This window comes from Dysidea avara, chromosome 3 (assembly GCF_963678975.1).
Source record: "Dysidea avara chromosome 3, odDysAvar1.4, whole genome shotgun sequence".
NCBI classification, from domain to species: domain Eukaryota; kingdom Metazoa; phylum Porifera; class Demospongiae; order Dictyoceratida; family Dysideidae; genus Dysidea; species Dysidea avara.
Window position 1 is genome coordinate 1,039,390 of NC_089274.1, and position 27,552 is coordinate 1,066,941.

General features: G+C 38.7%; 3 protein-coding genes across 3 annotated transcripts; 1 reads left to right on the top strand and 2 right to left on the bottom strand.

Annotated features, from left to right (window-relative positions):
- Positions 1 to 1,521: 1,521 nt before the first annotated feature.
- Positions 1,522 to 10,157, bottom strand: LOC136248740 (inositol hexakisphosphate kinase 1-like). Its single transcript, XM_066040529.1, has 6 exons — positions 9,962 to 10,157; positions 9,782 to 9,908; positions 9,281 to 9,472; positions 3,730 to 3,819; positions 3,494 to 3,669; positions 1,522 to 2,073 (listed from the first exon to the last, which is right to left on the bottom strand). Exons 1-6 carry the CDS (start codon positions 10,046 to 10,048, stop codon positions 1,633 to 1,635), a joined length of 1,113 nt encoding a protein of 370 aa, XP_065896601.1. The 5' UTR covers positions 10,049 to 10,157; the 3' UTR covers positions 1,522 to 1,632.
- LOC136248739 (E3 ubiquitin-protein ligase ZSWIM2-like) lies at positions 10,137 to 18,860 on the top strand. The gene is made up of 9 exons (XM_066040528.1): positions 10,137 to 10,336; positions 10,414 to 10,490; positions 10,544 to 10,584; positions 11,725 to 11,944; positions 12,420 to 12,540; positions 13,063 to 13,251; positions 13,837 to 13,964; positions 14,013 to 14,172; positions 18,298 to 18,860. Exons 1-9 carry the CDS (start codon positions 10,187 to 10,189, stop codon positions 18,790 to 18,792), a joined length of 1,581 nt encoding a protein of 526 aa, XP_065896600.1. The 5' UTR covers positions 10,137 to 10,186; the 3' UTR covers positions 18,793 to 18,860.
- On the bottom strand, positions 18,782 to 27,390 carry LOC136248737 (uncharacterized). Its single transcript, XM_066040527.1, has 12 exons — positions 27,181 to 27,390; positions 26,175 to 27,119; positions 24,228 to 24,332; positions 24,071 to 24,175; positions 23,958 to 24,020; positions 23,674 to 23,741; positions 23,566 to 23,622; positions 23,355 to 23,514; positions 22,516 to 22,707; positions 21,218 to 21,311; positions 21,026 to 21,162; positions 18,782 to 19,042 (listed from the first exon to the last, which is right to left on the bottom strand). Exons 1-12 carry the CDS (start codon positions 27,268 to 27,270, stop codon positions 18,908 to 18,910), a joined length of 2,151 nt encoding a protein of 716 aa, XP_065896599.1. The 5' UTR covers positions 27,271 to 27,390; the 3' UTR covers positions 18,782 to 18,907.
- Between the last annotated feature and the right edge of the window lie 162 nt (positions 27,391 to 27,552).

Sequence of the window (27,552 nt, forward strand, 5' to 3'; positions counted from 1 at the left end):
TCTACGGACAAGTTTTTCCACTGTTTAAAGGATAACCTCTCTATAAAGGACAGTTTCTGATGTCACTATAGACCTTTACCAATACAATTTTATCTCTGAAAAAGGACAACCTTAAAATCTTATTGACTTCAAAGTTCTTAAATTGCTCTACATATAATTTTGTGACATGACATGACCCTATATACCAAATTAGCTGATGTCATTGTTATTAAAGGATTGCTATAGGTCAATAGCTTATACTGCAAGATAAAGTTACAATTGGTTGGAAGTCTAAAAAAGTGTGTGTGCGAAGCCTGATTTAGTCACAGATTATGATAAAGGTGCAATTGAGCTAGTTCAGATGACACATTAATACACCTCTGAACTCTTCATGTATGTTCTTACAGCTCCATAACAATTATAGTACTCTTATATTGATTCTTCCAGGTAGAAGCCATGCTGTATTTTTATAATCTGCTACTGAAATATCTCTTAACTCAATGTGATGAGCCTTTATCCAACATGGTTCACAAGCTCTAATGTACACAAGTGGTTTTCTTTCTGTAGTAAAATATTTCACCAGAATGAAGAACACATTCTACACAGTGCATTAACTGTTTCATAGTACTGAAGCTCGATCCACCTAAGTTTGCAGTTATCAACAACTGCATCCCTTGGTTACTACTCATTGTGGGTAATAAACAACCTGCACAACTTATAATATAGAAATAAGCTACATAGCTACAGATTTAAGAGAAATCACCCTACTGTTCACTATGAGAGCAGTTTTATCATAATAAATTATGGTTGCACCAATTGTATTAACACTATTATTGAAATTTTAAATTCAAAAGGTAAATAAAGGACAGACTACAAGTAATTACCATACATCATATCTTATGGACTGACATTACTCAACAGTCAGGAAATACAATAAGTGTAACTAGGGAGACCACATTATGACAGCTGCTGAACACCTTACCCATATTAATAAAACAAACAGTATGACCCAAGTCTGAAGACATGTGATGTAGTGTTTTATGTTAAAATGTATTTGAAGGCTTTAATTTTGACCAGCTAACAAGCTATGTTCATCACAAGTTTAATTTTCTGACCTTATTATAAACAGTTGTTTACATTAGACTGGTCACTTGTATACAAATGATACAGTGACTGTTGTGAACTGATTGTTCTATTAGAGTATTTGCATGGTTAGGGCACATGCTTTTATAAATCATTAAAACACACCATTTTAACATTACCTTAGAAGCTCCCTAGATCTGCTGGCTAAGGATAGAACTATGTACTGTTTCCTGGGTCTTTTTACACCCACAGTTGATCCTTCCTTGCCTAGCAGAGGCCAGTACTTCAGAAGACAAGTGTGGCACACATTGAAATGTGAGACTTTTCGTCACCATGTCAAAGACTCTCTACCACTGTATGATTTATCATTGATAACCCATCATAGATTTATCAAGTGGGCACTTCTCAACCTTGCTAATCATCTCATCTCAGAATGGTACTATGTCATTGTGTACGAGCTCATGTATATACTTTTATAGTTCCAAAATATAATTTACATTTTACATCAAATGCAGAAATTTATTCTGTATAAAATAGATTTCTAATAAAAGTGTGCACCAAATAGAACTACTACCTATTCACCTGATCGAGGTGTGACTGGAAGGCACTAATTAGACTAGTCAGTCCTAACACATAACCTTCATCAGGTCCACTGTATTGTATAGGATCCGACTGGTATCCATCACGTGAACATGTGGTGTGTGCAAAGTCTATCATTCTAACCATCACCTTGGGAACTGCGTCCGCCCCTGTAATACCATTACTGTGAGCAGTCTTATCTCCATCATAAAGAATTAACAAGGAGCTGGAGTAGAAACGATAGCTGTGTTGTCTTGATACCATTTCTCTTAGTTCCTTCAAGTTAGAAATGATTACTGGAATGATGTCAGTTCTATAAAATGTGCCGTCATGTACAAACTCCTTCAGTGCCAACAGAAAGCCATTTCGGTCCAGTGAACGGCCATAATACTTGTCCCGATAAGTGTACTGTTTTTTTGTGTTGTTGTAGATCTGTGGGAGGACAGGAGATGAAACAAGATAATTGTTGCATTTTGAACAACAACAAAAACAAGCTACTGCTGCCTGACTACAAGGTAGTGACCCGATTGAATGAAAGGTTGGATAGGAATCATGGCAATGAAGTTTTGTGGAACGCAGATTCCAGACCAGGTTGTGAAGCACAAATCAAGTGCTTCATCTACTTCATTAACCAATTAATACCATCCCCAGGGATGCAGCCAGGATTCTTTACAAGAGATATCCAACAACAATACTGAGTTATTAATGGGGTACAGTGGCACATGCCTGGTTTAGAATCAACATGCTTTATTAGTACTTTTAACACTAGACTTGACATTAAGGTGATTTTTATGGCAGCGATTCCATTTTCTTCAAGTGGGGTCCCTACTACACAGTACAAAACAGTGCCTAGTTTATCATGAACAACTTTACAGCAGGCATGCAGAGGAGGTTGGACGCGCTCTAAGCGCCACATAAATATATTGCCCTTAATTGCATTCTTTTCTTTGGTATTTCACGTGACCCTCAATAGTCATAGTACAAATTTGAAAAACGATGGGGTTGACTGGGGTTGATTAGATATTCGGATGGTGCTTCACGTAAGCTTCAAGGTGATGTACTTTGTTTTATAAAAGCGCTTGGTGATTGGGGTGAAATTAATAAGTTTCGGTTGGTGTGTAGAACTTCTCCAGAATTGTCACATACGTATTCTATATTCAGAACAATGATACTTTATCGAATTAAACTGAGATCGATGTATAAACCTCTTCTATAAAACGAGTTTCGCTTAATTTGTTTTAGGGACGCTTAAATCGCGTCCAACCTCCTCTGGCAGGCATGTTTGAACAAGTTAAGTTAGTGCAACCTGACATCTATCCAGATAGTACTATTTTACAGCGGTTTCAGCACTTCTTGCAATTTTTGTGCGAAAGGTGTAGTGTGATTGCACATGTGTGTGTGCTATAATCGACTGTTCTTGGAGTGAAATAATCCGTGCTAACACCTCTGACAATGAAACCGTAGTGTATACAGAAGCCTGAGGCCTGATTTGAGTAACCCACCACTGTTATAGTGCCAGATACATTGCCTATAAGAACACACATGCAGAAGTGCTGAAACCGCTGTATGATGTGTTACTGCTAGGTTGAGTATTTATCTTTTGCAATACCACCATAAAATTAATTTACAAGTGTACACAAACAGCTATAAGGTTATTCAAGCAAGCAGCCATTAAATGTCTTACACCAAAAGGTTATTCCCCCACTATACAAACTATTCAACAGATCTAGTAATGAATAAACTTACACAGCTGGGATTACAAATTTTGAACCTGTTGACCTTATTAAATAGTGACCTTATTTAAACAGGTCACTTTGACACACTCACTATACAATGGTTAGGAACCACTTACTTGTATTCCACTGACACGTACTCCCATGGACTGTGAAGTAGACAGAGCACATCGTTCCTCAAACACAGCCTTCTTCATGGCACTAGCGTCATCTCCATACTGACGTGTTCCCATCTTGAGATCAAGGACACATGGACATGACATGTTCGTAGTGAGGTTATCCAATACAATGTAGTCTAGGATGATGTAGCCAATGAGATGCAAGCTGCAGAGGGGTGGGGCTCGGTCTTACTCACCTTGTGTAATGGACTCCAGGTAAGTGCAATCACTAAGTTGCTGTGTCAGTGTTTGTAAACAGCTTTTGCTCCAAGGGTTGCTGTACTCTCCTGAAATGGATACCATAAACTTAAAAAGATTTACGTAAGCAAACTACAAGTGATTAATTTTACAAATTTGATTTGTTTGTTGTCCATTGTTGATTAACCCATAAAGGTACATGAAATACCCAGAGGAGGTTGGAAGCATGCATGTGAGCTCAATGATTTTGTTTTTTAAAAGCGTACTGGGCCTTCTTGGGTGCTGAAATACCTCCAGATTGATGAAATATGACAAGTACATGGCATTGGCACAATAAGGCCTGTTAAGCCCCACTGAATAGGTTAGTTTTTCAAACTTGGGCTACATATAAATCAAGCGAGATCAGTCTCGCCAGGCCACGGATGCAATAAATGTCTTTGTTGACGAGCTAGAAAGATAGAGAGAAGTCCCACTCGAGAAAACAGCATAAATAAACACCCAAAAAGTCATCCTATGCAGCGTACTTCACTAAGACTGTAGTGTGTGCGCCCTAGTAGGGGATCACACAAGACTAGAAAGCTTCCAGACGAACGATAGCAACAATGGGCCATCACCAAGAAGATTAGAAATGAGCATCATGACCACCATTCAATGTTGCTGCCCTCCTTCAACGCTATACCCCACTTTACAATCTCAAAAATGCAATTAACACGAAAGAATTCTCACAGCGCTTGTTACACTTCCAACTCCTCTGTGAAACACCCGTAGAAGGTTGGTTCACTGGGTAACACTGTAACAACAAAGACTTACTTAGTGATCAACTGTGACTGATTATCATAATGCCATATCCTCACCCAAGTCACCATATTAAGTCTTGAGCTATTATACTGTATGGTAACTTGTATGGTAACTTGTGGTTGTTTGTAGCAATTTGCTGACTAGCCAACAGTTATGGTTCATAAAGGAGTGCATTTTTTGTTGAAATCTATTTTCATGGCAAGCTTTGGTCCCCATACAGTAGTTGTTGTAGGGTAAACCCTTAGGTTTTATTTTAATCTTTATTGCATCACAAGTAAATTGCAGAACCATACAATGAGCACTGTAAAACTTACAGTCATTATAAAAGCCTTGTGCCTTTAGGGACAAGTCAACCAGGAAGTTCTCACTACTATAATTCAATTTAAGAAACAATGGCCATTGATATCATGACTGAGAAACTTCATAACTCAATTAGTTATTTCATACGAAAGAGTATACAATGAGTAGAACATACACATAGAAATCAACTCAAATCACTGAACTAAAATACAATCAGTGGGGCATGCATGCTCAAAACAAATTGTATGGCTTGTACATTACCCAACAGTGAAAATCTCAGCTGCAAGTGGTTAGTCTGCAGAGGCAGTAGTTTATCTGTGCATGTGTGTGTAGTGTGTGTGAGTGTGTGTGTGTGTGTGTGTGTGTGTGTGTGTGTGTGAGTGTGTGTGTGTGTGTGTGTGTGTGTGTGTGTGTGTGTGTGTGTGTGTGTGTGTGTGTGTGTGTGTGTGTGTGTGTGTGTGTGTGTGTGTGTGTGTGTGTGTGTGCATGAGTGCGTATGTGTGTGTGTGTGCATGAGTGCGTATGTGTGTAGTGTGTGTGCGTATGTGTGTAGTGTGTGTGCATGTGTGTAGTGTGTGTGTGTATGTATGTATGTATGTGTGTGTATGTTGTATGTGTGTGTGTGTGTGTGTGAGTGCATGTGTGTAGTGTGTGTATGTGCGTGCAGTGTGTATGCATGCATGTATGTGTGCGTGCTAAACAGTACAGTGGTATTGTTTAGTAGGGTTCTCCCCTAAAACGAATGCGACGAAAATCAACTTTAAAAATAGACTAACATAAAATCCAGTGCTAAAAAACACTAGCAGGGAGATTGAGATACTCCATTACACTCACAGCCACAAGTGTAGGGTATTTTCTCACATAGCTACCAACTTTTAGTCACTGCAACCCTACTTCATAAAAAAACAATAATGCAATTCATGCCATTGTACAACTCACTATGTAAAGACTGCTACATGTTAATTATGCTTTAGGGGAAGCTTTCCCAAAGGACATTTTCAGTAGCTGAATATGTAGGGAAACTAATACTGTATGAGCAGAAATTTTGGTGTGTAGAATTAAATTGGCAATTCAGCAATGCATACAAATTGTCAAATTAAAATCTCACCATATTTTATTATTAGTGTTTCTAATATTTTAACTGATTGAACAGGAGGAGCAAGATTGGTCCAGCAAGCTCATCAAGTATGATGATGTTGAAGATTGTTGAAAGAAAAGTACAACCACTAATATCTATGGTACAACCAAATGGAGCTTTGTGATACAAATTAAGAAATAGCTAGCACTGAGATATTGATAGTTAGTGCTATATGGGTTATTAATTAATTACAGGCTTTTGCAATTGAATTCGTCCCACTTGCAATTGAATTCTTCGCTTTTGCAGTTAAAGTCGTCCATAACAAGAATGGCAGCTAGAGAAAACACGAAAACATGATGTAGCAGCTGCTACAAGAATTTGTTCAAGTACAACAGTAGTAAACAACTCTTTATAAGGCAATAATTCTTCCTCTACAGCCTATAGAGCAGTTTCAAAACCATGGTAACCAAAAATTATGCAATGGACCACACCCAAATCGCCATGTTTTTGTACCAGATGGTTTGATGTTGCAAGTTGAATTCCTCGCTAAATTCATGCCAAGACTTATTACTATGCAAGTAAAATAGGTGCCAGTGATAGAATAAAATATGTAGGCGAGTTATTAGGCATTAAAAGATCCGTATTGCTTCCCAAGAGGGCAGTTTCGTAGGAAAAAGAAATGCGTAAAGATGGATTAGGCCAAATTACGCCCTATTCACTGCCCAAAGGTGGTTAAAACTAGGGGAAACTTACAGTATAGGTCTTTATCCAGCACCACAGTAGCGTACAGCCACATCCAGCTATCCCAGGATTAGCCAGAGCTCCTGGAAGGCACGAGACCGGTGATGGCGTACTACCAAACTGTGATAAAACGCCAGCAAAAGAAGACTCTTAGTGGTGAATTTTGCAAGAGTTAAGTTCTTTTGTTAAAACCAACCATCAGTTAAAGTTTAGCGGTCTTATTTCGCTGTCTGCTTTTTCACACGAAGTGGCAATCCCAGCACATGAGCGATTCTGGCTAACTCAAGGAAGGTAGGATGTGGCTGTACGCTGCTGGTGTGCTGGATAAAGACCTATACTGCAAGTTTCCCCTAGTTTTAACCACCTTTGGGCAGTGAATAGGTCGCAATTTGGCCTAATCCATCTTTACGCATTTCTCTTTCCTACTAAACTGCCCTGTTGGAAGGCAATACGGATCTTTTAATGCCTAATAACTCACCTACATAGTTTATTCTATCACTGGCATCTATTTTACTTATGTATTAATAATAAGTCTTGGCATGAATTTAGCGAGGAATTCAACTTGCAACACCAAACAGTCTGGTACAAAAACATGGCGATTGGGGTGTGGTCCATTGCGTAATTTTTGGTTACCATGGTTTTGAAACTGCTCTATCAGCAACATTCCAAACTCTACTATGCCATTCGCGATGGGTGTGGTCACTCGCAAGCTAATTAACTTGTCAGACAGCTATCAACTTCGCATACTACCAGCTCCAATTACCTTCTAGTGTCTCAAGTGTAACTCTCCATGGCGTAAATAATTCATCTCTTAATGAACGGTTGGTTTCTTGGAGCCATTTTGTTTATGACGAATTGTAATACAAACGCGACGAATTCTATTGCAAAACCGACAAATTCAATTGCAAAACCAACGAATCCAATTGCAAACGGGACGAATTCTATTGCAAAACCAACAAATTCAATTGCAAATGGGACAAATTCAATTGCAAAAACCTGTAACATGCTAATGTAGGGTATTTTCCCACATAGCTACCAACTTTTTGTCACTGTAACCCTGCTTCATAAAAACAATAATGCGATGAGCCTTATCTGAAATTACGTCACAGACATAAAAATGGCCGCTGTAGTGTGGGGACATTCGTTAAATTTGTATGGGCAACTATGGGGAGAAAATTTTTGAATAGGAGTATCTGTCAAGACGGAAGATATCGAGCTTTAACCAGCAGGTATGGTTATAAATTAGCTGAAAGAATAGGAATCTAGCGTTGTTTTGAAAATCAACCGAAAATCACTTTTACACACTTATTGTATTGTGCCATACCCACTAGTTAGAGTTCGATATCTTCCTTCTTGGCTGAGATATCTCTATTCAAAATATTTCTTCCAATAGTCGCCCATACAAATTTTATGAACGTCCCCCCACTACAGTGGCCATTTTATTCCTGTGACATAATTTCAGATAAGGCCCATTCATGCCATTGTACAACTCACTATGTAAAGACTGCTACGTGTTAATTATGCTTTAGGGGAAGCTTTCCCAAAGGACATTTTCAGTAGCTGAATATGTAGGGAAACTAATACTGTATGAGCAGAAATTTTGGTGTGTAGAATTAAATTGGCAATTCAGCAATGCATACAAAATTGTCAAATTAAAATCTCACCATATTTTATTATTAGTGTTTCTAATATTTTAACTGATTGAACAGGAGGAGCAAGATTGGTCCAGCAAGCTCATCAAGTATGATGATGTTGAAGATTGTTGAAAAAAAAGTACGAATATCTATGGTACGACCAAGTGGAACTTTGTGATACAAATTAAGCAATAGCTAGCACTGAGATATCAATAGTTAGTGCTATATTAAAATACTATAGCTATGGGAGGTACAGTCTGCACTAAAATTTTTGCTATAATTTTTGTACTGAACTTCATAATTAAACAATTCTATGATAGTCTATAATTGTACCGCTACAGAAGAAAGCCAAGACACACGCAGCAGAGATCTTACATGGAGAATGTTCCCAATCACTTGTTTCCTTTTCAGATGGCTGCTGCACCGGATTGAATAAACCAGTCTCCATCCTCTGGTTTCGCATGCGAGGCCAGTATGTTGGTGATGAGGTAAGTGTTTATATACCTTTGTAAGTGAGAAGCCATGTAGCTAGCTACACATTTTGCTATATACCACATGGGACTCCACTTTACTTGATGTGAATTTTGTCTACTTCTTGCCAAATGCAAATTATTAAGCAAATGCCAAATATCACCAAAATTTCTGCTTATATGGTATAATACCAAATTATTGTTAGGGTCAGCTCCTATATACATGAACTTTGTCTTCATCTAACAAAATATACAAATTAAATCATTAGTGATGTCAAGGTAATGTTCCGATCAGACAGGAAAATGTGTGTGCATAATCTGACAGGATATTCAAATACATTGATTTCCCTTTACTTCAGACAACTAGGAAAACATTTAGGATGTGATTTTAGGTGAGGTGCCCTGATAATCAAGGTGTCCTGATAATCAAGGTGTCCTTATTTCAGGGGTCTAAATGTGTGTACACTGGGACCATGGCCTGATTATCAATACCTATTGTGGCTAACAAATAATATACAAACTAGCTCACCATTGTCAATGGTCCCATTATGGTGGTAGGTATCTGACCCAGGTGTGCACTTCAGTAGAGCCTTCATGTCAACCGTATCATGTGGTTGCATTCCATTGGACAGTTGGTCGACTCCATCAGCCCCTTCCCCCTTTTCTGCTAATACTACGATTTGACCATCTGCTTGTTTCTCATATCTCACCTTGATCACACCTATGTAGGGTCATAAATTATATTAGAATCATAAATCCCCTCTGCTAACCACAGGATAAGAATTATTATGGAGCGAAACCTCTTAAGGAAGCACAACCACCTCTTTAATAAAGACCACCTCATTACAGGGGCCACCTCTAGCAAAAACATAACTTTATGACTATTATACAAGACCTGCCATTATTGAGGCCACAATTTGATGGTCCCACAGGCACCATCATAAAGAGATTTTGCTGTACAATGATGACCCACTATATGCATTGATTTCTAATGTACTGGGGTGACATATTTATTAAACACGCCTCCTACCGTGGTATTTCGGTGTATACTTCTTAAGCTCCTCAGTAGTACACTTGTAAAATTGTAGCTCTCGTAATATCACAGGCTTGCATATCGTAGTGTTGTCAAACTTCATTAACAACGAATGCCCGCCCACCTATTGTGTATGATAAGGTGCGACTAATCTTTAATAGTACTCGCGTCGCTCACCTGGTGGCCAAAGGGCTTGAGAATTACAGAATTGGTGCGTTGGAAGGCTATGTCTACTGCCGTTGTCAGTTCAGGAGTACACGTCATCGTATTCGTCTCTCATAATCGGATAAATTTGGGTATTAAACACTTTTAGCGTCTCTTTCGTTGTACACGTGATAATCAAGGAGTGAGCGTTATATAGAAACAAGAAACTGGTTGCCAGTAGCAACGCTAGTAAACACAATGGCGAGGTCTGTGAGTTGGCGGAGGGAATGCAATGATGTTGTTCATAGGAGGATGGAGGAAGCGCTTCAAATCACACTCTACATTGTTCATCAAACTGGCCCTACCGGATTTGTTGTGAAGGAAGAAGGACACGCAAAAAAACTAAAGGTATCACCAAAGCGTGTGCTAATTTAATTATACGAAGATATATGTTTACAAATTGAGGCCATTTGTCTGAATGCCAGGTGTTTCTTGGTGACCCTCATACATGCTCGTGTGCTGGCTTCAGTAAAGACAAGGAACTGTGTGTGCATATTTTGTGGTGAGTACGAGCATCACGTGCACTGGGTAAGTGTTCATATTCCATCACAATAGGTTGCTGCTCAAGAGATACCGTGTACCACAAGATAACCCTAGTAAGTGATTGTATGAATGTGGACCTTCACATCCTTACTTGAGGTCCCTAAGTACCCCTTATTTATAGCTATTCTTTTTAATGAAAACAGTACATAATAAGCAAATAAAAGTGAACTTAAATACGAGCCTCAGCAACCTGCACAGCAATCAGTGCCTCAGCAACAGGACAGCGCAAACCGGACCTGACACCACAAATGACATAATTGCAGATCTCAACAAGGAGAAGCTTAAATTTACATCTCAGCCATCCCATCACTACTCCATAAGAAAGACTGTGCTTTACACTCAAGAGGTTGGCCAATCTCTTATAAAACTGAGTGGCGGCATCACCCATTCCACCAGTAGTGGTGAAAATTAAAGGAGTAAATGAGGCATTCTCTACTTCATGAACCCGTTGTTGGTATTCACGTCTCTTTTCCTTATCATGACGTCGGTATGCAGAATGTAGGGGTTGATTTGAGGGTGCACTAGGGTTAAAAATTCTGACATTTAAGTGTGACCTCTCAAATTGTCCTCCCCAAAAACCATTAGCTGTAATGTAAAGCCTTGCGTTAACATCACGGTTAGCTGTTTTGTATACACCAGAAAGGCTGAAGGTGGGGTTCAATGACAACATTGTTACAGACCTCAGAAAGTAAGTTAGCAGTTAGATCGTGCACTTTATTATGTCTCAAAGAAGGAAACCCGCCCTTTGAACAAGACAGAGCATGTTCTATGGTAAAAGAGTGACCACAGGCACAGGAAGTATGGCAGGCAGATGGTAGCCAATGATAGCAAAGCACAATTGTATCACGAAATGCAGTTTGTATGCATAAAAAATTGAAAATTTTTTGTGGATTTCATAGATCACCCTTCAGCTACTTCTCATATTTTCTCAAGGTTTCTTCTATAAATAATTATGGAAATAAATAAACTAACAAGGAAAATAGGACACTGATAATCAGGCATTGTTTGGTCCCGAGGTGTCCATATTACACTGTAGCCTGTTAATGTGGACACTTGAGGACACCTACATAATCCAGACACTTAGTTAAGGTCCCAAGGTATCCCTTAGTACATAAACTGACCTTGATAATCAGGACGCTATTGGTTGATCCCAAGGTATTGATATCATACGTACTGTAATCCTCCAAATTTAGTTGTGTACCAGCTGGCCTTAGTAGAGAGGGAGGTTAATGAACTGGTCCACGGATACCTCAGGAAAAAGAAAGATAAAGTAGTTGATAATAAGGACACCAGTTTAGCTACTGGCTCCCTGCCTTCATTGTTAGCTGCTAAGAAGCCAGTTAGTGTGGATGATGTGTGCCCAATTTGTCAAGAGGATCTGTTGGGGTCACCGATGGCATTAACACATTGCAGGTAGGTCTATAACAAGTACATTACTAATGTTTATTGTGCAACAAAAATAGCCCATAGAGTTTATTAGTCACTAACCCACTGGGGAACCGCAGGAAAACTACAGAAAGATTATGTAACAGAGAAACTTAGGCCACATGTGGTAGCTTGATCCATACAGCTTCACACTCATTGGAGGCTATTAGAAAATCTGTGGCTGTGTTTGCTAGTTGTTCTGAGGTTAAATGTTGCTCTTTACTATACACATTACTTATTGCATAATACTACTAAAATGAAGACCAGCAAACATTCTTTGTTACTTGATTTCAAAATAACTTCACCCAATACACCACTCACCATTGTTTTCATTTACACTTGAAGTCAACATATCAGTTTTCAAAGATGAACAATATTGCCACACCCACATTACACTATTCACCACTCACAATAGCTCACTTGCTTTCATTTTCATTGTATAATACTGCCCCTCCCACTACAGGTATGGATGTGGCAATAGTGTACACTTAAAGTGTATGAAGATATGGGCTGACCATCAGAAGTCGACAGGAGAGACCACAATACATTGTCCACTGTGTAGAGAAGACTTTGGATCACTACAAGTGAGTTGAGTGTATGTTTTAGAAAACCAGATCATATGTGCCTTAACACGATGTGGTTTGGTGTTGATATTGCTCTCTGTAGATACAGTAGAGCCTTAGTCATTGGAGTTTCATCTCAAATAATGATAAAAGTGTTCTGAAGATAAGTGAATTGTTCACGGTCTATTATTCATTAATGTATACAGTTCCATTCAAATACTCTAATAGAACATACAATTACACGTGAAATACTCTAATAGAACATACAATTACACGTGAAATACTCTAATAGAACACTCAAATTCAAGAGTATGGATGACCAAGGCTCTATTGTACTGTGTTGTGAGAGTATCCTCACTTTGTGGCTGCATATTCAACAAATTAGTTATTAAAGTTATATGTGTAGGTGTTAGTGAGTTGTGACTGTTACTTGTGGTAGAAATTTTCAGCAGATGAAAATTTTAATAATTTTCTGCCTTATCTACCTAATGTGTATAGCATCTCTTTACCACACCCCTCCCATGATGTTATCACATGTTACAGGATGTCAGTAAGGAGTATCAGTGTACACAGAAGAGGACACATCACATGCATGTCACATGTCAGAACTGTGGGGCTCACCCGATCATCGGTGCTCGCTACAAGTGCACCAGTTGCAGTAACTACAACTTGTGTGAGGGCTGCTACACCAGTGTGTCTCATTGTGACCAACATCAGTTTAGAGTGAGGAAGGTGAGTATGGTTTTACCTTCTTTGTTAAGGGATAACCCACCACTTCCATATACCAGTGGAGTAGTTGATTATCTGAACACCAATAATGACTATTTAATTTTGACATAAGCCAGGCAGTATAGTGGAGTAATTGAAAAGCGTACGTAGTAAATGAATAGTACATCTTCTATTTGTTCGATTAAATTGTACTTTCCTGGACACTTTATGTGATATCCTGTATACAAACGTGTTTGGTCTTGTGTACTTTTCAATTATACAAACAAATTAGGAGGGTAATCAACTCTCCATTGAATGCTACAGTAACCTCAAGCTCCCAGTTAACTTGTTTAACCTTCAAACAAGGGACACCTCACAACGCAGAGACTGTTTTGATCTGAACTTTTAATTGTACAACACTGCTAAACTTATTGGTCCTAACTGTCAAGGTGTTTCCACAAACTCCAAATAAGGACACAATAGAAAACACCTTAATATAAGGAAAAAGATTTTGAAAATCTCTTAATTGTAGTAAAAGTTTATTGGTCTGTTATATGGAGGTGTCCATGTGATCTGATATTAAACACTTTACTATACTCTGTTAACTAGTCACCATCATCGTTGTGGGTTACTGTACGAAGGCAGCAGTCAAGACCAGTAGTTGACAATGTAATAGGAGAACTCCAAAATAGAGAACTAACTGAAGATGACTATGACCTCCTACTACAACTAGACAGGTAGGTATGTTACTATATACCAGTTACTAGTTCACTGTGTTACTGTAGGCCTCCCATGGTCACCACTGCTACTGACAGACTGATCAGCTCATTGCCAGTAGAGGCATTAGATCATGGTCATCCTTTGCTGACCACACAATGTCACATTTGTCAACACACTTATCACAGAGGGGATTGGATACGTACCCTACCCAGCTGTGCTCATAAGGTGTGTACCATTGTCATAAAGTGTTTACCTATGTCATAAGGTGTGTACCATTGTCATAAGATGTATTGTCATAAGGTGTGTACCATTGTCATAAGGTATGTACCTATGTCATAAGGTGTGTACCATTGTCATAAGGTGTGTACCATTGTCATAAGATGTGTACCATTGTCATAAGGTGTGTACCTATGTCATAAGGTGTGTACCATTGTCATAAGGTGTGTACCATTGTCATAAGATGTGTACCATTGTCGTAAGGTGTGTACCATTGTCATTAGGTAGTGCAGGTTGTAACCTCTGTAATCTTATTGGCTGGTGATGCACCGATCAGTCAATAACGGTGGCTCATTGGCCCAATAGTATTGGTGATGTATTGACATATTACAGGTTTTTACGATTGAATTCGTCCTGTTTGCAATTGAATTCGTCGGTTTTGCAATAGAATTCATCCCATTTGCAATTAAATTCGTCAGTTTTGCAATTGAATTCGTCGGTTTTGCAGTTGAATTCGTCGGTTTTTGCAATAGAATTCGTCGCGTTTGTATTACAATTTGTCATAAACAAAACAGCTCCAAGAAACCAACCGTTCATTAAGAGATGGATTATTTATGCCATGGAGAGTTACACTTGAGACACTAGAAGGTTATTGGAGCTGGTAATACACGAAGCTCAGGGATGTAGCTGGGATTTTTTGAAGGGGGTTCCAGCACCAGCATTGAGTTACCAGAAGCAGGGGTCTGGGGGCACAGCCCCCAGCCGTTGAGAGACTTTCAATATTTTAATGAATCAAAACTCAGCAAATTGCTATATTTTATGCAAAAAGTACATTAATTATGATGCATATGAATACCCTGCAATGAAGGTAGTACTAGATAAAGCCACCTAGTGGAAACAGACAGCATGACACATAGAAATCTGTAAGTGATAGTTATCTCACTGTGGTGTAAGAACCATGAATCCACTGATACAAATGGAATGACTTACAATCAAAACAATATAACTATACAAATATACACTAAATGGTGTGTTAGGATCCTGCTTGCAGAAGTCTAAATTTTACAAGGGGGTTCCTGAACCCCCCCCCCCCCCCCCCCCCCTCCCTACGCCTCTGAAGCTGATAGCTGTCTTGTTTACTACTGTTGTACTTGAACAAGTTCTTGTAGCAGCTGCTACACCATGTTTTCGTGTTTTCTCCAGCTGCCATTCTTGTTCTATTGCAAAACCGACGAATTCAATTGCAAACGGGACAAATTCAATTGCAAACGGGACAAATTCAGTTGCAAAATCGACGAATTCAATTGTAAACGGGACTAATTCAATTGCAAAGGTGACAAACTCAATTGCAAACGGGACGAATTCAATTGCAAAGTCGCCGAATTTAATTGCAAAAACCTGTAACTCTACTGACCCTCATGGTATTATTTTCAAAATAAAGTAATTAAATTGCAATAGTACGATCAAAACATTGGGTCATGTTTGGTCATATGTGAAAACGGTATTAAATAACAGGTTGACATTTCAGGATTTCCTATATGTATGGCTGCTAACACTACCTTGATAATCATGTTCCCTTATTCACTAAGAGTGTTAGAGGTTTTAGTATAATAGTTACGATGACATTGTTATGTATTACATATAGTGTGGTCTATAGTGTATTATTGTACTGTATAGCTGGTGATACAACTAGAGTCCAATTTTTTATCTGTTCCTAAATATGCTAGAAGATGTAAGTTCTAGAGTTACCTAGCAAATGTACTGGATCAAAAGTGATGAAGTGTATAAATTAATACACTACCATACTGACAAAGACATTTTGATAAAGACATTTTGCATTGTTAAAATTCTTCAGACCACTATTACACTAGTGTAATGAGATGTTATACCTTCAGATCATATCCTCGTGTGAATAGAGCTCATAAAGTGATCAGGAACATGTTTACTGACTCAATACATAATTGTTATAGATTTTGATTATGGAGTAATGCATGGATTCTCACACGCTTTAGTTCACTATGGTTGTTCAACACATCTTTTAGTGGTTACTCTAACATAACAATATTGTAGTAATGAGAAATAGAATAACACTAATTCTAATTGACAACACTCTAGTCCTCTTATAGTCTAATATTTGTGATACAAACGCATCAACTTTTGTTTGCAGCTACTCAACTGCTAAGTGGGTCAGCTTTATAGTACTCAATATTTCCCACAATCATGTCCCCCACATCTGAAATATTAGGCCTGCGCTGATTATCCCAGCATAACAAGTAGCTAAAGCATTGAGCATAATGCCACACCATTTTTGTGCACTGATTATCAGAGATATGGTACAGAAACACAGTAATAATTTACAGCTACTTGTGATAGGAAAGACTAGTTATCAATATACTCTAATAGAACAGTCACCACATGTTGAGTGTTCACAGATGGATTATAGAACAATCAAGACACAATTTTATATGAGCATATTTGTAACATAAAGGGACACAACTGGGCATAATTGGAGCATAATAAAGGAAATTTTGGAGCATTGCTCAAAAGCAATTTCAAAAACATAATAGGCTCAGGCCTATGAAACTATTATAAAATTTGAATTATAAAATTATCCCAATTGATTCTGAACAATTCCATCTTTATTGTTTGTGGTGTGTACTGATTTGGTATCCTTATAAGGTCTATTGTGGCCACTGGCAGTAATGCTAGTAGTAGTGTGGAGTGTATTGAATCATTAGGCATTACACTGACATTTTTAAAGCAATATACTACTAAGAAAATTACATGCTGTAACAGATTAAGATACTCCAATAAAGCAGTCAGGTAGATATAATGAAGCATATATGAATGCTATCAAGTACCGTGTGTCGTGCGGCCAAGAAAGCCGGAGTACCACACCATGAGTATATTGACAGGAAGAAAGAAAACAGCTTTTTCACACGTGCATAGCTCCATGGCCCCTTCTCCAAAGCACACCATTTTTGTATTATAGCTGTCCGCCAGGTAGGGTATGCCACACAGCAGATTTGATTAAATTCACAACAGCCACTTGCAAGATATGGGCATTCAAAGTTTTGTTTTAATTTCTTAGTTTTTTCTTATGCTGTATGGGGGCTTCGATTTTTCTTTTTGCACACTTTGCAAAAATTGCTATAAAATGCAAACATGTCATTCGATTGCCTCGATCTTTGGCACAAATGAGGAGCATGTAACGGTGGATTCATGTACCAAGTTTGCTGTGAATCTGAGGAATATCCAAGGAGCTATGAGTGTTTATTCTCGTAAAAAAAAGATCAAGCTTCTGTCACGGCTACAGGATAAACAGAGTATAGGAATAGCTTGAAAATTGGTGTGTAGATAGGCTGATCATCGTAGCAGTGCCTTTTGATAGGTTGAATAGCAATAGAGTTACAGCGACAAAGTTATAAAGCAAAAACCAAACAACTGTAAAATCACGGGATCAAGATACTCTAATAGAGCAGTCACTATGGGGTAAAAAGGTGTACAAAAATGTCGAAAAAACCTTACCAGAATTCGAACCAGGGACCTCCATACCTAACACCTGCATCCTCAATAGAAGTACTAGATTGTTCTTTGTTCTAGAACATTCTATGTATGTTCTATTAGAAGTCCTCAAAAAAATTAAATGTGTGGCCTTAAAAAGCCTGGGTGGAAAAAGTTGTGAAATCAAAGGTGGAGGCCAAGAAATGGCTGCAACAATGTTAATGATAACAAATTTTAATAATGGCTGTGTGCATTGTTAAAATTTATTAGCATTAACATCATTGCAGCCATTTCTTGGCCTCCACCTTTGATTTCACAACTTTTTCCACCCAGGCTTTTTAAGGCTGCATCATTCTTTCACAGCTTGGCTGTTGTGTATATAAAGTTGTAACTCAATGTAAAATGGACATACTAGTAACTAAAATAGGTAACTTTTAGCACTACAAATGACAAATGGCTATACACCACTGGATCTTCAATTTTACAGAGTAGACATGAAGCTATTAATTGTACTTATAAAATTGGGTATTTTATTTCTTGATCTCTACTCATTATTTTTGCATTGAATTTTGCAAAACTTTGTAGCTGTAACCAACCTGTATGGTACACTTCACTCTCTCATTTTATTAGTTCCACAGGGACTGCATCGATGGATGGTTGAGGAGTGGGCACAGTGTTTGTCCAGTGGATGGGATCAGTATTCATACCAGACAACGGAAACGACACATCAGCTCTAAGAAGAAGGAACAATTGTTGACAGTACACAGAAGAGAATCACTACCACAAGACTTCTCTCTTGTCGGTCATTCAGCACTAAACATGACCTCATCTCTTCCTGCCATCGAGCACACATCTCAGGGAAGAATACAAAGAGGAATAGTCTCTCAACAACAAAATGGACGTCACAATAAACTGCCTACCATTCTACCACAATTAGCAGTGGAAGGACAAAGAGAACGGCACACTCGTACAGCTAGTTCCTGTCACAGTAAAGTGCTGCAGCCTATTAGGAAACTGTCACAGCCACAGCAGCAACACTGTACACCTGTACATGTGCCATCCACAAGTACAGCTGGCCCTGATCCTAGTATTAACATCACTGGAGTACCATTAGTCAGTAGATGATATAGTTTGTATAATAGAAAATAAAATAATTTGAAATCTATACAATAATAACAATGGTATATTTACAAGTGAGATGAAATTGATGTGACGCACACACATACATAGGGAGTTTGTTTTATTGTAAGGCATTCTCCACTTGTTCTAGGCTGGCTAGCAGGTGACCCATACTCTGTTCATCTGCTCGGTCAGCACCCAGGAAGTCCAACACACGATTGACATACTTGCAGCCAAACATCATCCACAACACAATCTGTGGGATCAGATAGATTAGTAGTCAGTAAAAGTAAAAACACTAAGTGTCATAATTGTGACTGTTCTAATGGAGTATTTTTAGTACTGCTCAATGCTTAAAAAGGGGTTAAAGTGGTTCCAGGTGCATCTAGTAGTTCCTAATTCATTGAGCCCTGAGCCATACATTTATGTGACTAGATTTTACAACTCCGTTCCAATCACACACCAGGCAAAATTAAACTAACACCACCAGTGGATATATTATAGCTACACCATCATACTAATAGTTTTGACCCTCACTACAGTGAAACCTCACTTTGTGGCCACCTCACTAATAAGGCCACCCTGGTATATAGTGGCCAGTCCAGATGTATCTTCCATACTATTCCATTGATTTAATTTTCATTAACAAGGCCAGTGGCCACTTACTGCAGGACCAAACTGGTAAAACTAACACAATATTCCCTCGATAAAGGGACCAGCTGAGCAAACAGTCAAGGTATCACTGCGAAAGTTGCTGCTCCTGAGTACCTGCCAAAAGCTATGCTAATAGTTTTGGCAATGTGCTTCATTGTTTTTAGCAGCCATTATCCCTAAGTCCTATCTGTGCAGCCGGTAGTATACATGTGTAGCTGTTACAACAACAATATCCAGGTGTTGATTTGTTGAAAACCTTGATAATAAGGCCAATTTGTTTATGGCTAGATTAATGAGGTATTAAAGATGGCCCTATTAACGAGGTTTCACTGTACTACTCAAGCTACTCAAGGCTGGTTTTAACAGTTGGATGATGTGGAGAGCTCAATTGGCGGTTTCAGGCCTTGTGAAGGGCCTGGCTTGGCAGGTATACTGGTGGATGGCCTGATAATGTTGGCCAGACATTTTTTCTGTTGATTTTGCTACATATCAGCCACTAAGAAGCCAGCACAGCCCTGTCATCTCATGTCTTGACTCCAATTGTGGTCTGCCTCCATTTTGAAGTCTATTTCTTGCCCACCCCTCCCCTTTGTGAGCACTCGTGATACTACTTCGCTTGTCCAACTGCTCATATTTTCTATCTTATTTGGCGGGAAGCTCTACAGCAGTGGAAGTGGTCTGAAAGGTAATAGCGTCTCTTGTGTAAATTTCATATGTGTCCTTGCTATCCTTGGTGAGTTATGCTGACTTGAATCCTTTAAAACCATTCATCTCAAAACTTCTAATGTGCGATTTGGAACATTTTTCCAAAATCCAGTCACATATACAGTGACGACTTTATGTTTACTCCATCGTAAACAAACACACATGACCATTGGGGAAAACAAAACAAAAGATTTAACTCTCCATGAGCTGGCAAATACAATGGTATACTCATACTGTACACATAAAAAATTTCAAGGGACATAATTTTTACCATAGCTTCAATTACTCTATTAGAATGCACACCTTACACTAATAGACAGTCATTTCTACTATATTTAGTTAATTGGGTACTGTAATTTTGTGTCAAATTAACTTTCCAAGCTGCAAAAAAGTTGCATTTGTGATGGGTTGTGTTCATTACACATGGAAAGCAATTGTTAAAAGAAAGTTTCACAAAATGCTTTGAATTATGAAGGACTAACACTATAGTATGTTCACGTTGAGCTGAATCCTGAAAAACAGCTAAAAATTAAAAGGGGATTTTTTCTCAACAGAGTTAACATTTCAGCCAATCAGATGATTATTGGTAACAACAAAGGTGTCAACAACAGACACGTACAGTTTGGCTCCATTACAAGTTCGGGAAAGGGCTGTAATGGCCACTGTATTTATATGGCTTCCCCATAAGAAATGTATTGTGAAAATTTTGATTGGCCGTAAATATTGTCAAACATTTGAACAAAAAGATTTTGAAATATTTTTAGCGGGTCAAGCAGTACTACAAATGAGCCAAATTTCAAGATCGTGTGTAATTGCATCCATGAGTTATTAAATGTTTTTGAGGATTCAGCTCAACGTGAACATACTATACAATACTTACATTTCTGCTTGAAGAATCAGGCTTGCCTGTTTCTATGACGATACTTGACTGTGTGATGATGTGTTCTATTAGTTTGGAGCAGGAGGCATGCAGCATAGTCCCTAGCTCCTCTGAAGCTGGCAATGCTGTGATGTACCCTGCAGAAATAAGGTGTGGCTGATCATCACATCACAACAAATGACATCATCATACCAGTATGCTGGCTCACATGAGGATCACACTTCATTACAAAACTCTTCATCAATCCAACCACCTTTAGTACCTCTTCAAAGTGACTCATCACTTCCTATAAATAGAAACATAATTTCCTTATATAATGCTTAATTGGAGCGTTTATATAAAGGATAATTTGGAATTGTTTGGCCCATTTTATTGTAACGAATAGTGGTGGATATAAGAAAAGGAGCAACAATAACAGGAGCACATACCCCCCAACAAAATGCTCTAATAGAGCAGTCACCGCCTGTATGCCATCCTATATGACAAATTTAATTTAAGTTCATAACTACTTGTCAGTTAGAAATAGTCAGGAAAGGAACATAATACCAGTCGAGGGAGTGTTCTCATTAGTGTGTGATCCCAGCATGTTCTAACTAGGAGGTCTCAGAAAATTTTCAAAACCAACTTTCCAAAAAATTGGAAAAAAGAAAATGTTGGAAAATAGCAACTGTGAGATTTTTTAACAATTATCACAAGATGTGATGTTTAGTCAAAATGGTGGAAATAAAGTATGGTAGTACTGATCATAAAGGTTTGGATTTTCAAAGCCAAAACTATCACCCAAAACCAGCCTTATTTTCCACATCAGCAGTATTGGTTAGGTATAACCAAATTGTCTGCAGAGTGATCCCACTGTGGAATTTTAAATTTTCCTATTTAATTGACTTTTCTGCTGACTGGCTGACTAACTGACTGGTTCCTTCAGCCAAGCATATCTCAGCTATGGTTAAGGCTACAACTTTGATTTCTTCACTGTTCAACATTGCTCTAGCCGAAGATGTGCTTTTCGCCAACCACAGCAGCTACAATACATACATCATGGACTTATTCCTTTGTGTTCCATTTCTTTCTCCACTAGCTACTATGTAGGTGTTGATTTGCGGTGCTCTAGACTCCTAGAACAGTTATAACATGTTGGCATTGTTTAACTTGTTTCCTTTTTTCTTCCAGTGATCTCTATTCTTCCATTTTTACATCAGTAAATAATGTACCAGACATTTGAATGAAAAGATGTTCATATGTTTTAGTGGGTCATGCAGTACTACAAATGAGCCAATTTCATACACACATTTAACTAATAAGGACACCTTGATAATCAGGACACTTGTACATTGGTGTTAGTGTACCCCTGAAATCAGGACACCTCACTAATAAGGACACCTTGATGATCAGGACACTTGTCCATTGGTGTTAGTGTACCCCTGAAATCAGGACACCTCACTAATAAGGACGCCTCCCAAGGTGAAGTTTTACTGTAGTTACCCACATACCTGTTTGGACTGTAGTGACACAAATCCTTCATATTGCCCCAGGGAGATATGGATGAAGGCATGAGCTGTGAGCAAAATATTCTCCTTCAAACAGTTCACATCTTCAAGACTTCTTGACTGTCTCTCGTCACCACTCCACACATCAAGGGCCTTTATCAACATGTCAAAACATTCCAGCAATTGCTGCTTGGTCTGTCAATGAGGAAGTGATGTAGGGAATATCCAGTGACAATTAATTGTTACAAGGAGACACATCTTCAAGATGTGTAATTACACTATGGTACCAGATGTTACAAATTTTATGTTGAGAAGGTTTGTAAGGGATCTGGGACACATATGACATGTAAGGGATCTGGGACACATATGACATGTAAGGGATCTGGGACACATATGACATGTAAGGGATCTGGGACACATATGACATGTAAGGGATCTGGGACACATATGACATGTAAGGGATCTGGGACACATATGACATGTAAGGGATCTGGGACACATATGACATGTAAGGGATCTGGGACACATATGACATGGAGATACAATTTGTCCTTTAGTTGAGCTAAGCCCTGACAGATGATTATAAAGAGAAGACATGTGCTGTTTGGCTTTGGGAAAGGGTCAGAACACACTATGTACCTCATAGCCTCTCTATAGGAAATGTATGGTGAAAACTTTGAAGTATCAGATATTTGAACAAAATATTGAAACATCGTTAACAGATAAAGTAATACTACAAACTTCAAGAATTCCATCCTTGAGTTAATGTTTTTGAAAACTCAGTTCAACATATCAACATTAAATTAGATCACAAGATGAATGTGACAAACCCCCTTACTCACTGTTGTTGTTCGAAAACATTTCAGAGATAGTAAAATACCATTAATCTTAGCTGACTCTCTGTGGACACAACTGACTGCCCTATCAGTCAACCTCAAGAAGTAACACCTTGCCATTTGCAGTAATTGGTTGTCCACTGGTAATTTGTATTTCTTCCAATTACTAGTAAAATACGTACAATCAAAATACATAAATATATGAAGAAGGACTTACCATGCGTTTGTAGATAATATCGGACACCAAACTTTGTGTTTGTGTAGGAAGTCTTCTCTGTAATATGATTGGTTGAATTCTTTTCAAAAGGGCATGTCTCAGTCTCACCTGAGCTTGGTATATTCCATGTCTAGTGAAACAGGTACTTGTATGGCCCCTCCCATTGTCTGTGACACCTAAATATGATACCATATTAGGGTACTGTATGAATTCTAGCTAACATGATATATATATATACTGGAACCTGTAATGTGGACACTTGCAGGACACCTACATAATCCAGTTAGTACATGGAAAAGTTCCAGATGTCGTAATATCAGGTTACATTGTGGCACAACTCATGATGTATCACATTAAGGTATGACTAGTTAGGGTATGAGTCAATAAGGTACCTGCACATACTCCACCATAGTTTCTATCTTCTTTTCCACTTCCTTGTAGCCAACAACAGTTTCCTATTATGGGATATACTCTTCCCCACTATACGGGGGTAGCAGTGACATACCCTAATTTCCTTAGTGCTGCCAGGATACCAGTCAGGTGCTGCACACACCACCTCGGTCATGTGATCCACTTGTGATCTGGTGAGTGGACCAGTGTGGGCTACTTCCTGTGTGTGACATCATAATGTCACCATCACCATAGTAACTGTGGAAACACACCTTAATGATGTCAACAAACTGTGCTCTCTTCTGATAGGCTAGCTTGAGAAAGTCGTCCACTTTCATCTTCTTACTATGGCTCTGTATCTCAGCCCATTGTTGAAGCTGTGGAGAGGAATGGAGTTTTATATGAGGAACAGTGTTGGGGATAACACGTTACTTATGTAACGCGTTATGTAATAATTATTACTTTTGTGGTAACTAAGTAATATAACGAAATACACTATAAAAACAGGTAATATAACTCAAGTTACTTTACTTACAAATGTAACTCGTTACCTAATCTCGTTAGTAATCCACTGAGTAACGCCTAGCCACAACGAAGTATTGAAGCCAACTGATGAAGCTTATTCACCAGCTTCTTACTTATAACCAAGATTTGCACATTGCCCAACAACGCAATCATGTCATGTGATAAAGTGGTAGTTTCACACATGACAACTTAAGGCTGTGGACACAAAGTAATATAATATGTAATATTATTATAGTTTATTTTTTGGGTAATATGTAACTGTAACTAAATAGTTCTGTTGCAAGTAATATGTAATATGTAACTAGTTACTTGTAAAAAGTAACCGTCCCAACACTGATGAGGAAATACTGCATTTATCAGTCAAATTTACAACCCAACAACTTAGTGTACATCACTACGATAATAGCACACCGATAACTATTAACAGAATGCTAACCTTCTCTATTACTAGGATTGCAAACTAGAGTTAGAAGTGTACTGATAATTGGATCGGTTATATTGGCCTTGTTTTTGCATATCGGTATTGGATCAAGTAACATGTGTAAACCAGCAGCAGATACAGATGTACATAAACATCTATCTATGGGCTAGTAATATTCTAGCAACACTGTTTATATTTGATTTATGCTACCATATTGGATCAGCTTTGTTTATCAGCTTGATAATATTATTGGAATATCCGCTAAAAGTCATATTGGTGCACCTCTACCCGAGTACTTGTCAAGATCATATGATCCATTATTTATTAGTTCACAAGATGTATTTGCCATCAAGAAGTGATGAAGGGTGTGAAGTTAGACTAAACACTTTACTTGTCAGGATCAATTCCAAGTACTATTATAGGGTAAACAATTGTGTACTCACAAATACCATTTATACTGTACCATAAGTTATTTACAACTTTGTTTAACCAACAGATGTAGACATCCTGACTCTACAGTACTCGACTACTAAAAATTGTCACACCTAACTGGTATGCACAAACATTTAAGCTAAATGGAGATTCGTTACTAAGATTGATTCTTCATCAGACAACTATTTGACAAATTCTACACTAGCACTACAACCAGAGGAGGTTGGACATGAGTGATAATCCCTTTGACATGTAACTACATCATGAGCATGGCAACAGGTGTTAAAGCCAGGGGTGTAGCCAGACTTTTGATGATGCCAGGGCCTAGTTGTAAGCTGAAGACCAAAAAAAAAGAAGTAACTACCTACTGACAATAGCTGCCCCCACCAACTATATCTCCTTATTTATATACGTAGCTAGCTACTCTGAACACTGTGACTGCCCAATTAGAGCATCTTGAATTATTGACGCCCAGGTTCTGGCTATGCCTCTGGTCAAAGCTTGTTTACTACCAACATGTAGATTTGTAAGGGAAGGGTTACATGTGGTATAGACACACAATTTGTCCTTCAGAGTATTTATCAATATGAGGTGCAACCTGACCTAGAGGTGGTAGGGTACCATACCACAGGAATTTTGACAAAAGTAGGAATTTTGACTAATTTATAATTAATCAACTTTGACAAATTAAAATTTTGAGGAAAAGCAAGAAATCACACTGATTTTTGAGGCGATTATTGACAAATATAACCAATTAGTCAAAGTTTTCTTTGTCAATTTCCAATCATTTTTATTTTTTAGATAGACTGATGAATGATGGCCTACTCTAACACATGTTTACCTTTATATTAACATCTGTTTTTTGTTTCACATGCCCTCCAGCTACTGGTTTAGCTTTAATTCTCTTCTGTAGTCTGTTCTGCATGTTGTGCAGCACTGCAGAGTACTTGCCAGGGGGTGGGGCTTGTCCATCAACCTCTGATGGGGTGAGTTTGGCAGCTGCATTAGGCAGTGGAGGAGGGGCTGGTGCAACTGGAGGTAAAGGAGGCGGGGCAGGAATTAGTGATGATTGACACTGCAACTGCTTTTGATGCGTGGGAGTTGAAACTGAACTCCCTAGATCAGGAATGGAGTTAAGACCACTGTTGGCAGCTTTTGCACGTTCCTGCAGCAGAGACGAGAAACTTTTAGTATTCTGTACCATTGATTCAGGGCTGTCTTGATAGTAACGCTTTAATGCTGGATGTTTGATGTTAGCATATCTGTTGATCTCCTGAGGAGTGCGTGAAATTGAATAAGTTCCAGGGGTGGGTGGCGTTTGCTGATATCCAAACAGATTGGTAGATGGGGGAGTAATTGTAATGTGACATGACGCCATGACATGGGGTGGTGATGTCACTATTGCTGCCTCATTGGCTGAAGCTGGGGACTTGGCAATTAAAAGATCAGGTGATGCCTGCTGATCCACCCCCTCAGTTGTTGACGTCATCACAGGCCCCGCCTTTGATCTATCAAACAAAATGGCGTCCAGTGCTCCTCTCATGAAGGTCACAGCATGCTCCCACATTGACCTAATTGTACTAGAAGTGTTGTTCCCTGTGGTGGGGCAGTCCTTCTTTGCTGATGGTAGTTCAGCTTCATGGAGTAGAGAGCTTCTTTTCCGTCTCTTTCGTGACTTCCCCGTCGATTTGTTACTTACATCTTCTAGAGTATTATCTAACTTGCTCCTCAATGAGTGGGACGGGGTCGATACTTCATACTCCGTCCTATCCTCTGGTAATGGACTCTGCACAATCAACGTGAACAGCGGTAGCTAACTTGTAGTACGGCCACTAGAAATGCCTTACCATTTTAAGTTTGTCGTTTCGAAGTAATCGAATTCGCGGCTCATTATTCTCACGATCAGAAAAGTTCTTAGATCGGCGTCTTCGCAACATCTCAACTAGTGGCCTCGTTACCGCCTGTACCACAGAGGATGCCTGTATCGGTCTCGGTGTGTTGTGCTCCCGTATCAGGTAGTACGTGCGCTACAATTCAAAAACACTCACGTGAGATCTGCCGTGCGCATGCGTAAATTTGTTGCACTCTGGTCAGAACAGGGTTTCCCGACATTCAGCTTTCTTGAGGTCGCTGTGACGTATCAAAAGCTAAGTGTAAATGAGTAGACGTACCGCTCTCCCCTTCGCAAAACCATAGATTATCGATAGTCTATGGCAAAA

Bases quoted from the DNA above. Each gene is read 5' to 3' on its own strand.
- LOC136248739 (XM_066040528.1), top strand. From the start codon at position 10,187: ATGGCGAGGTCTGTGAGTTGGCGGAGGGAATGCAATGATGTTGTTCAT. The intron at 12,541-13,062 runs GTGAGTTGAGTG...CACATGTTACAG, and splicing joins AAGACTTTGGATCACTACAA to GATGTCAGTAAGGAGTATCA. The intron at 13,252-13,836 runs GTGAGTATGGTT...TCTGTTAACTAG, and splicing joins ATCAGTTTAGAGTGAGGAAG to TCACCATCATCGTTGTGGGT.
- LOC136248740 (XM_066040529.1), bottom strand. From the start codon at position 10,048: ATGACGTGTACTCCTGAACTGACAACGGCAGTAGACATAGCCTTCCAA. The intron at 3,820-9,280 runs GTGAGCTAGTTT...TATCCATTTCAG, and splicing joins TAATGGGACCATTGACAATG to GAGAGTACAGCAACCCTTGG. The intron at 3,670-3,729 runs GTGAGTAAGACC...ACATCATCCTAG, and splicing joins CCTGGAGTCCATTACACAAG to ACTACATTGTATTGGATAAC.
- LOC136248737 (XM_066040527.1), bottom strand. From the start codon at position 27,270: ATGTTGCGAAGACGCCGATCTAAGAACTTTTCTGATCGTGAGAATAAT. The intron at 23,742-23,957 runs GTACCTTATTGA...TATCATATTTAG, and splicing joins CTATGGTGGAGTATGTGCAG to GTGTCACAGACAATGGGAGG. The intron at 19,043-21,025 runs GTAAGTATTGTA...CTGATCCCACAG, and splicing joins CTGATTCTTCAAGCAGAAAT to ATTGTGTTGTGGATGATGTT.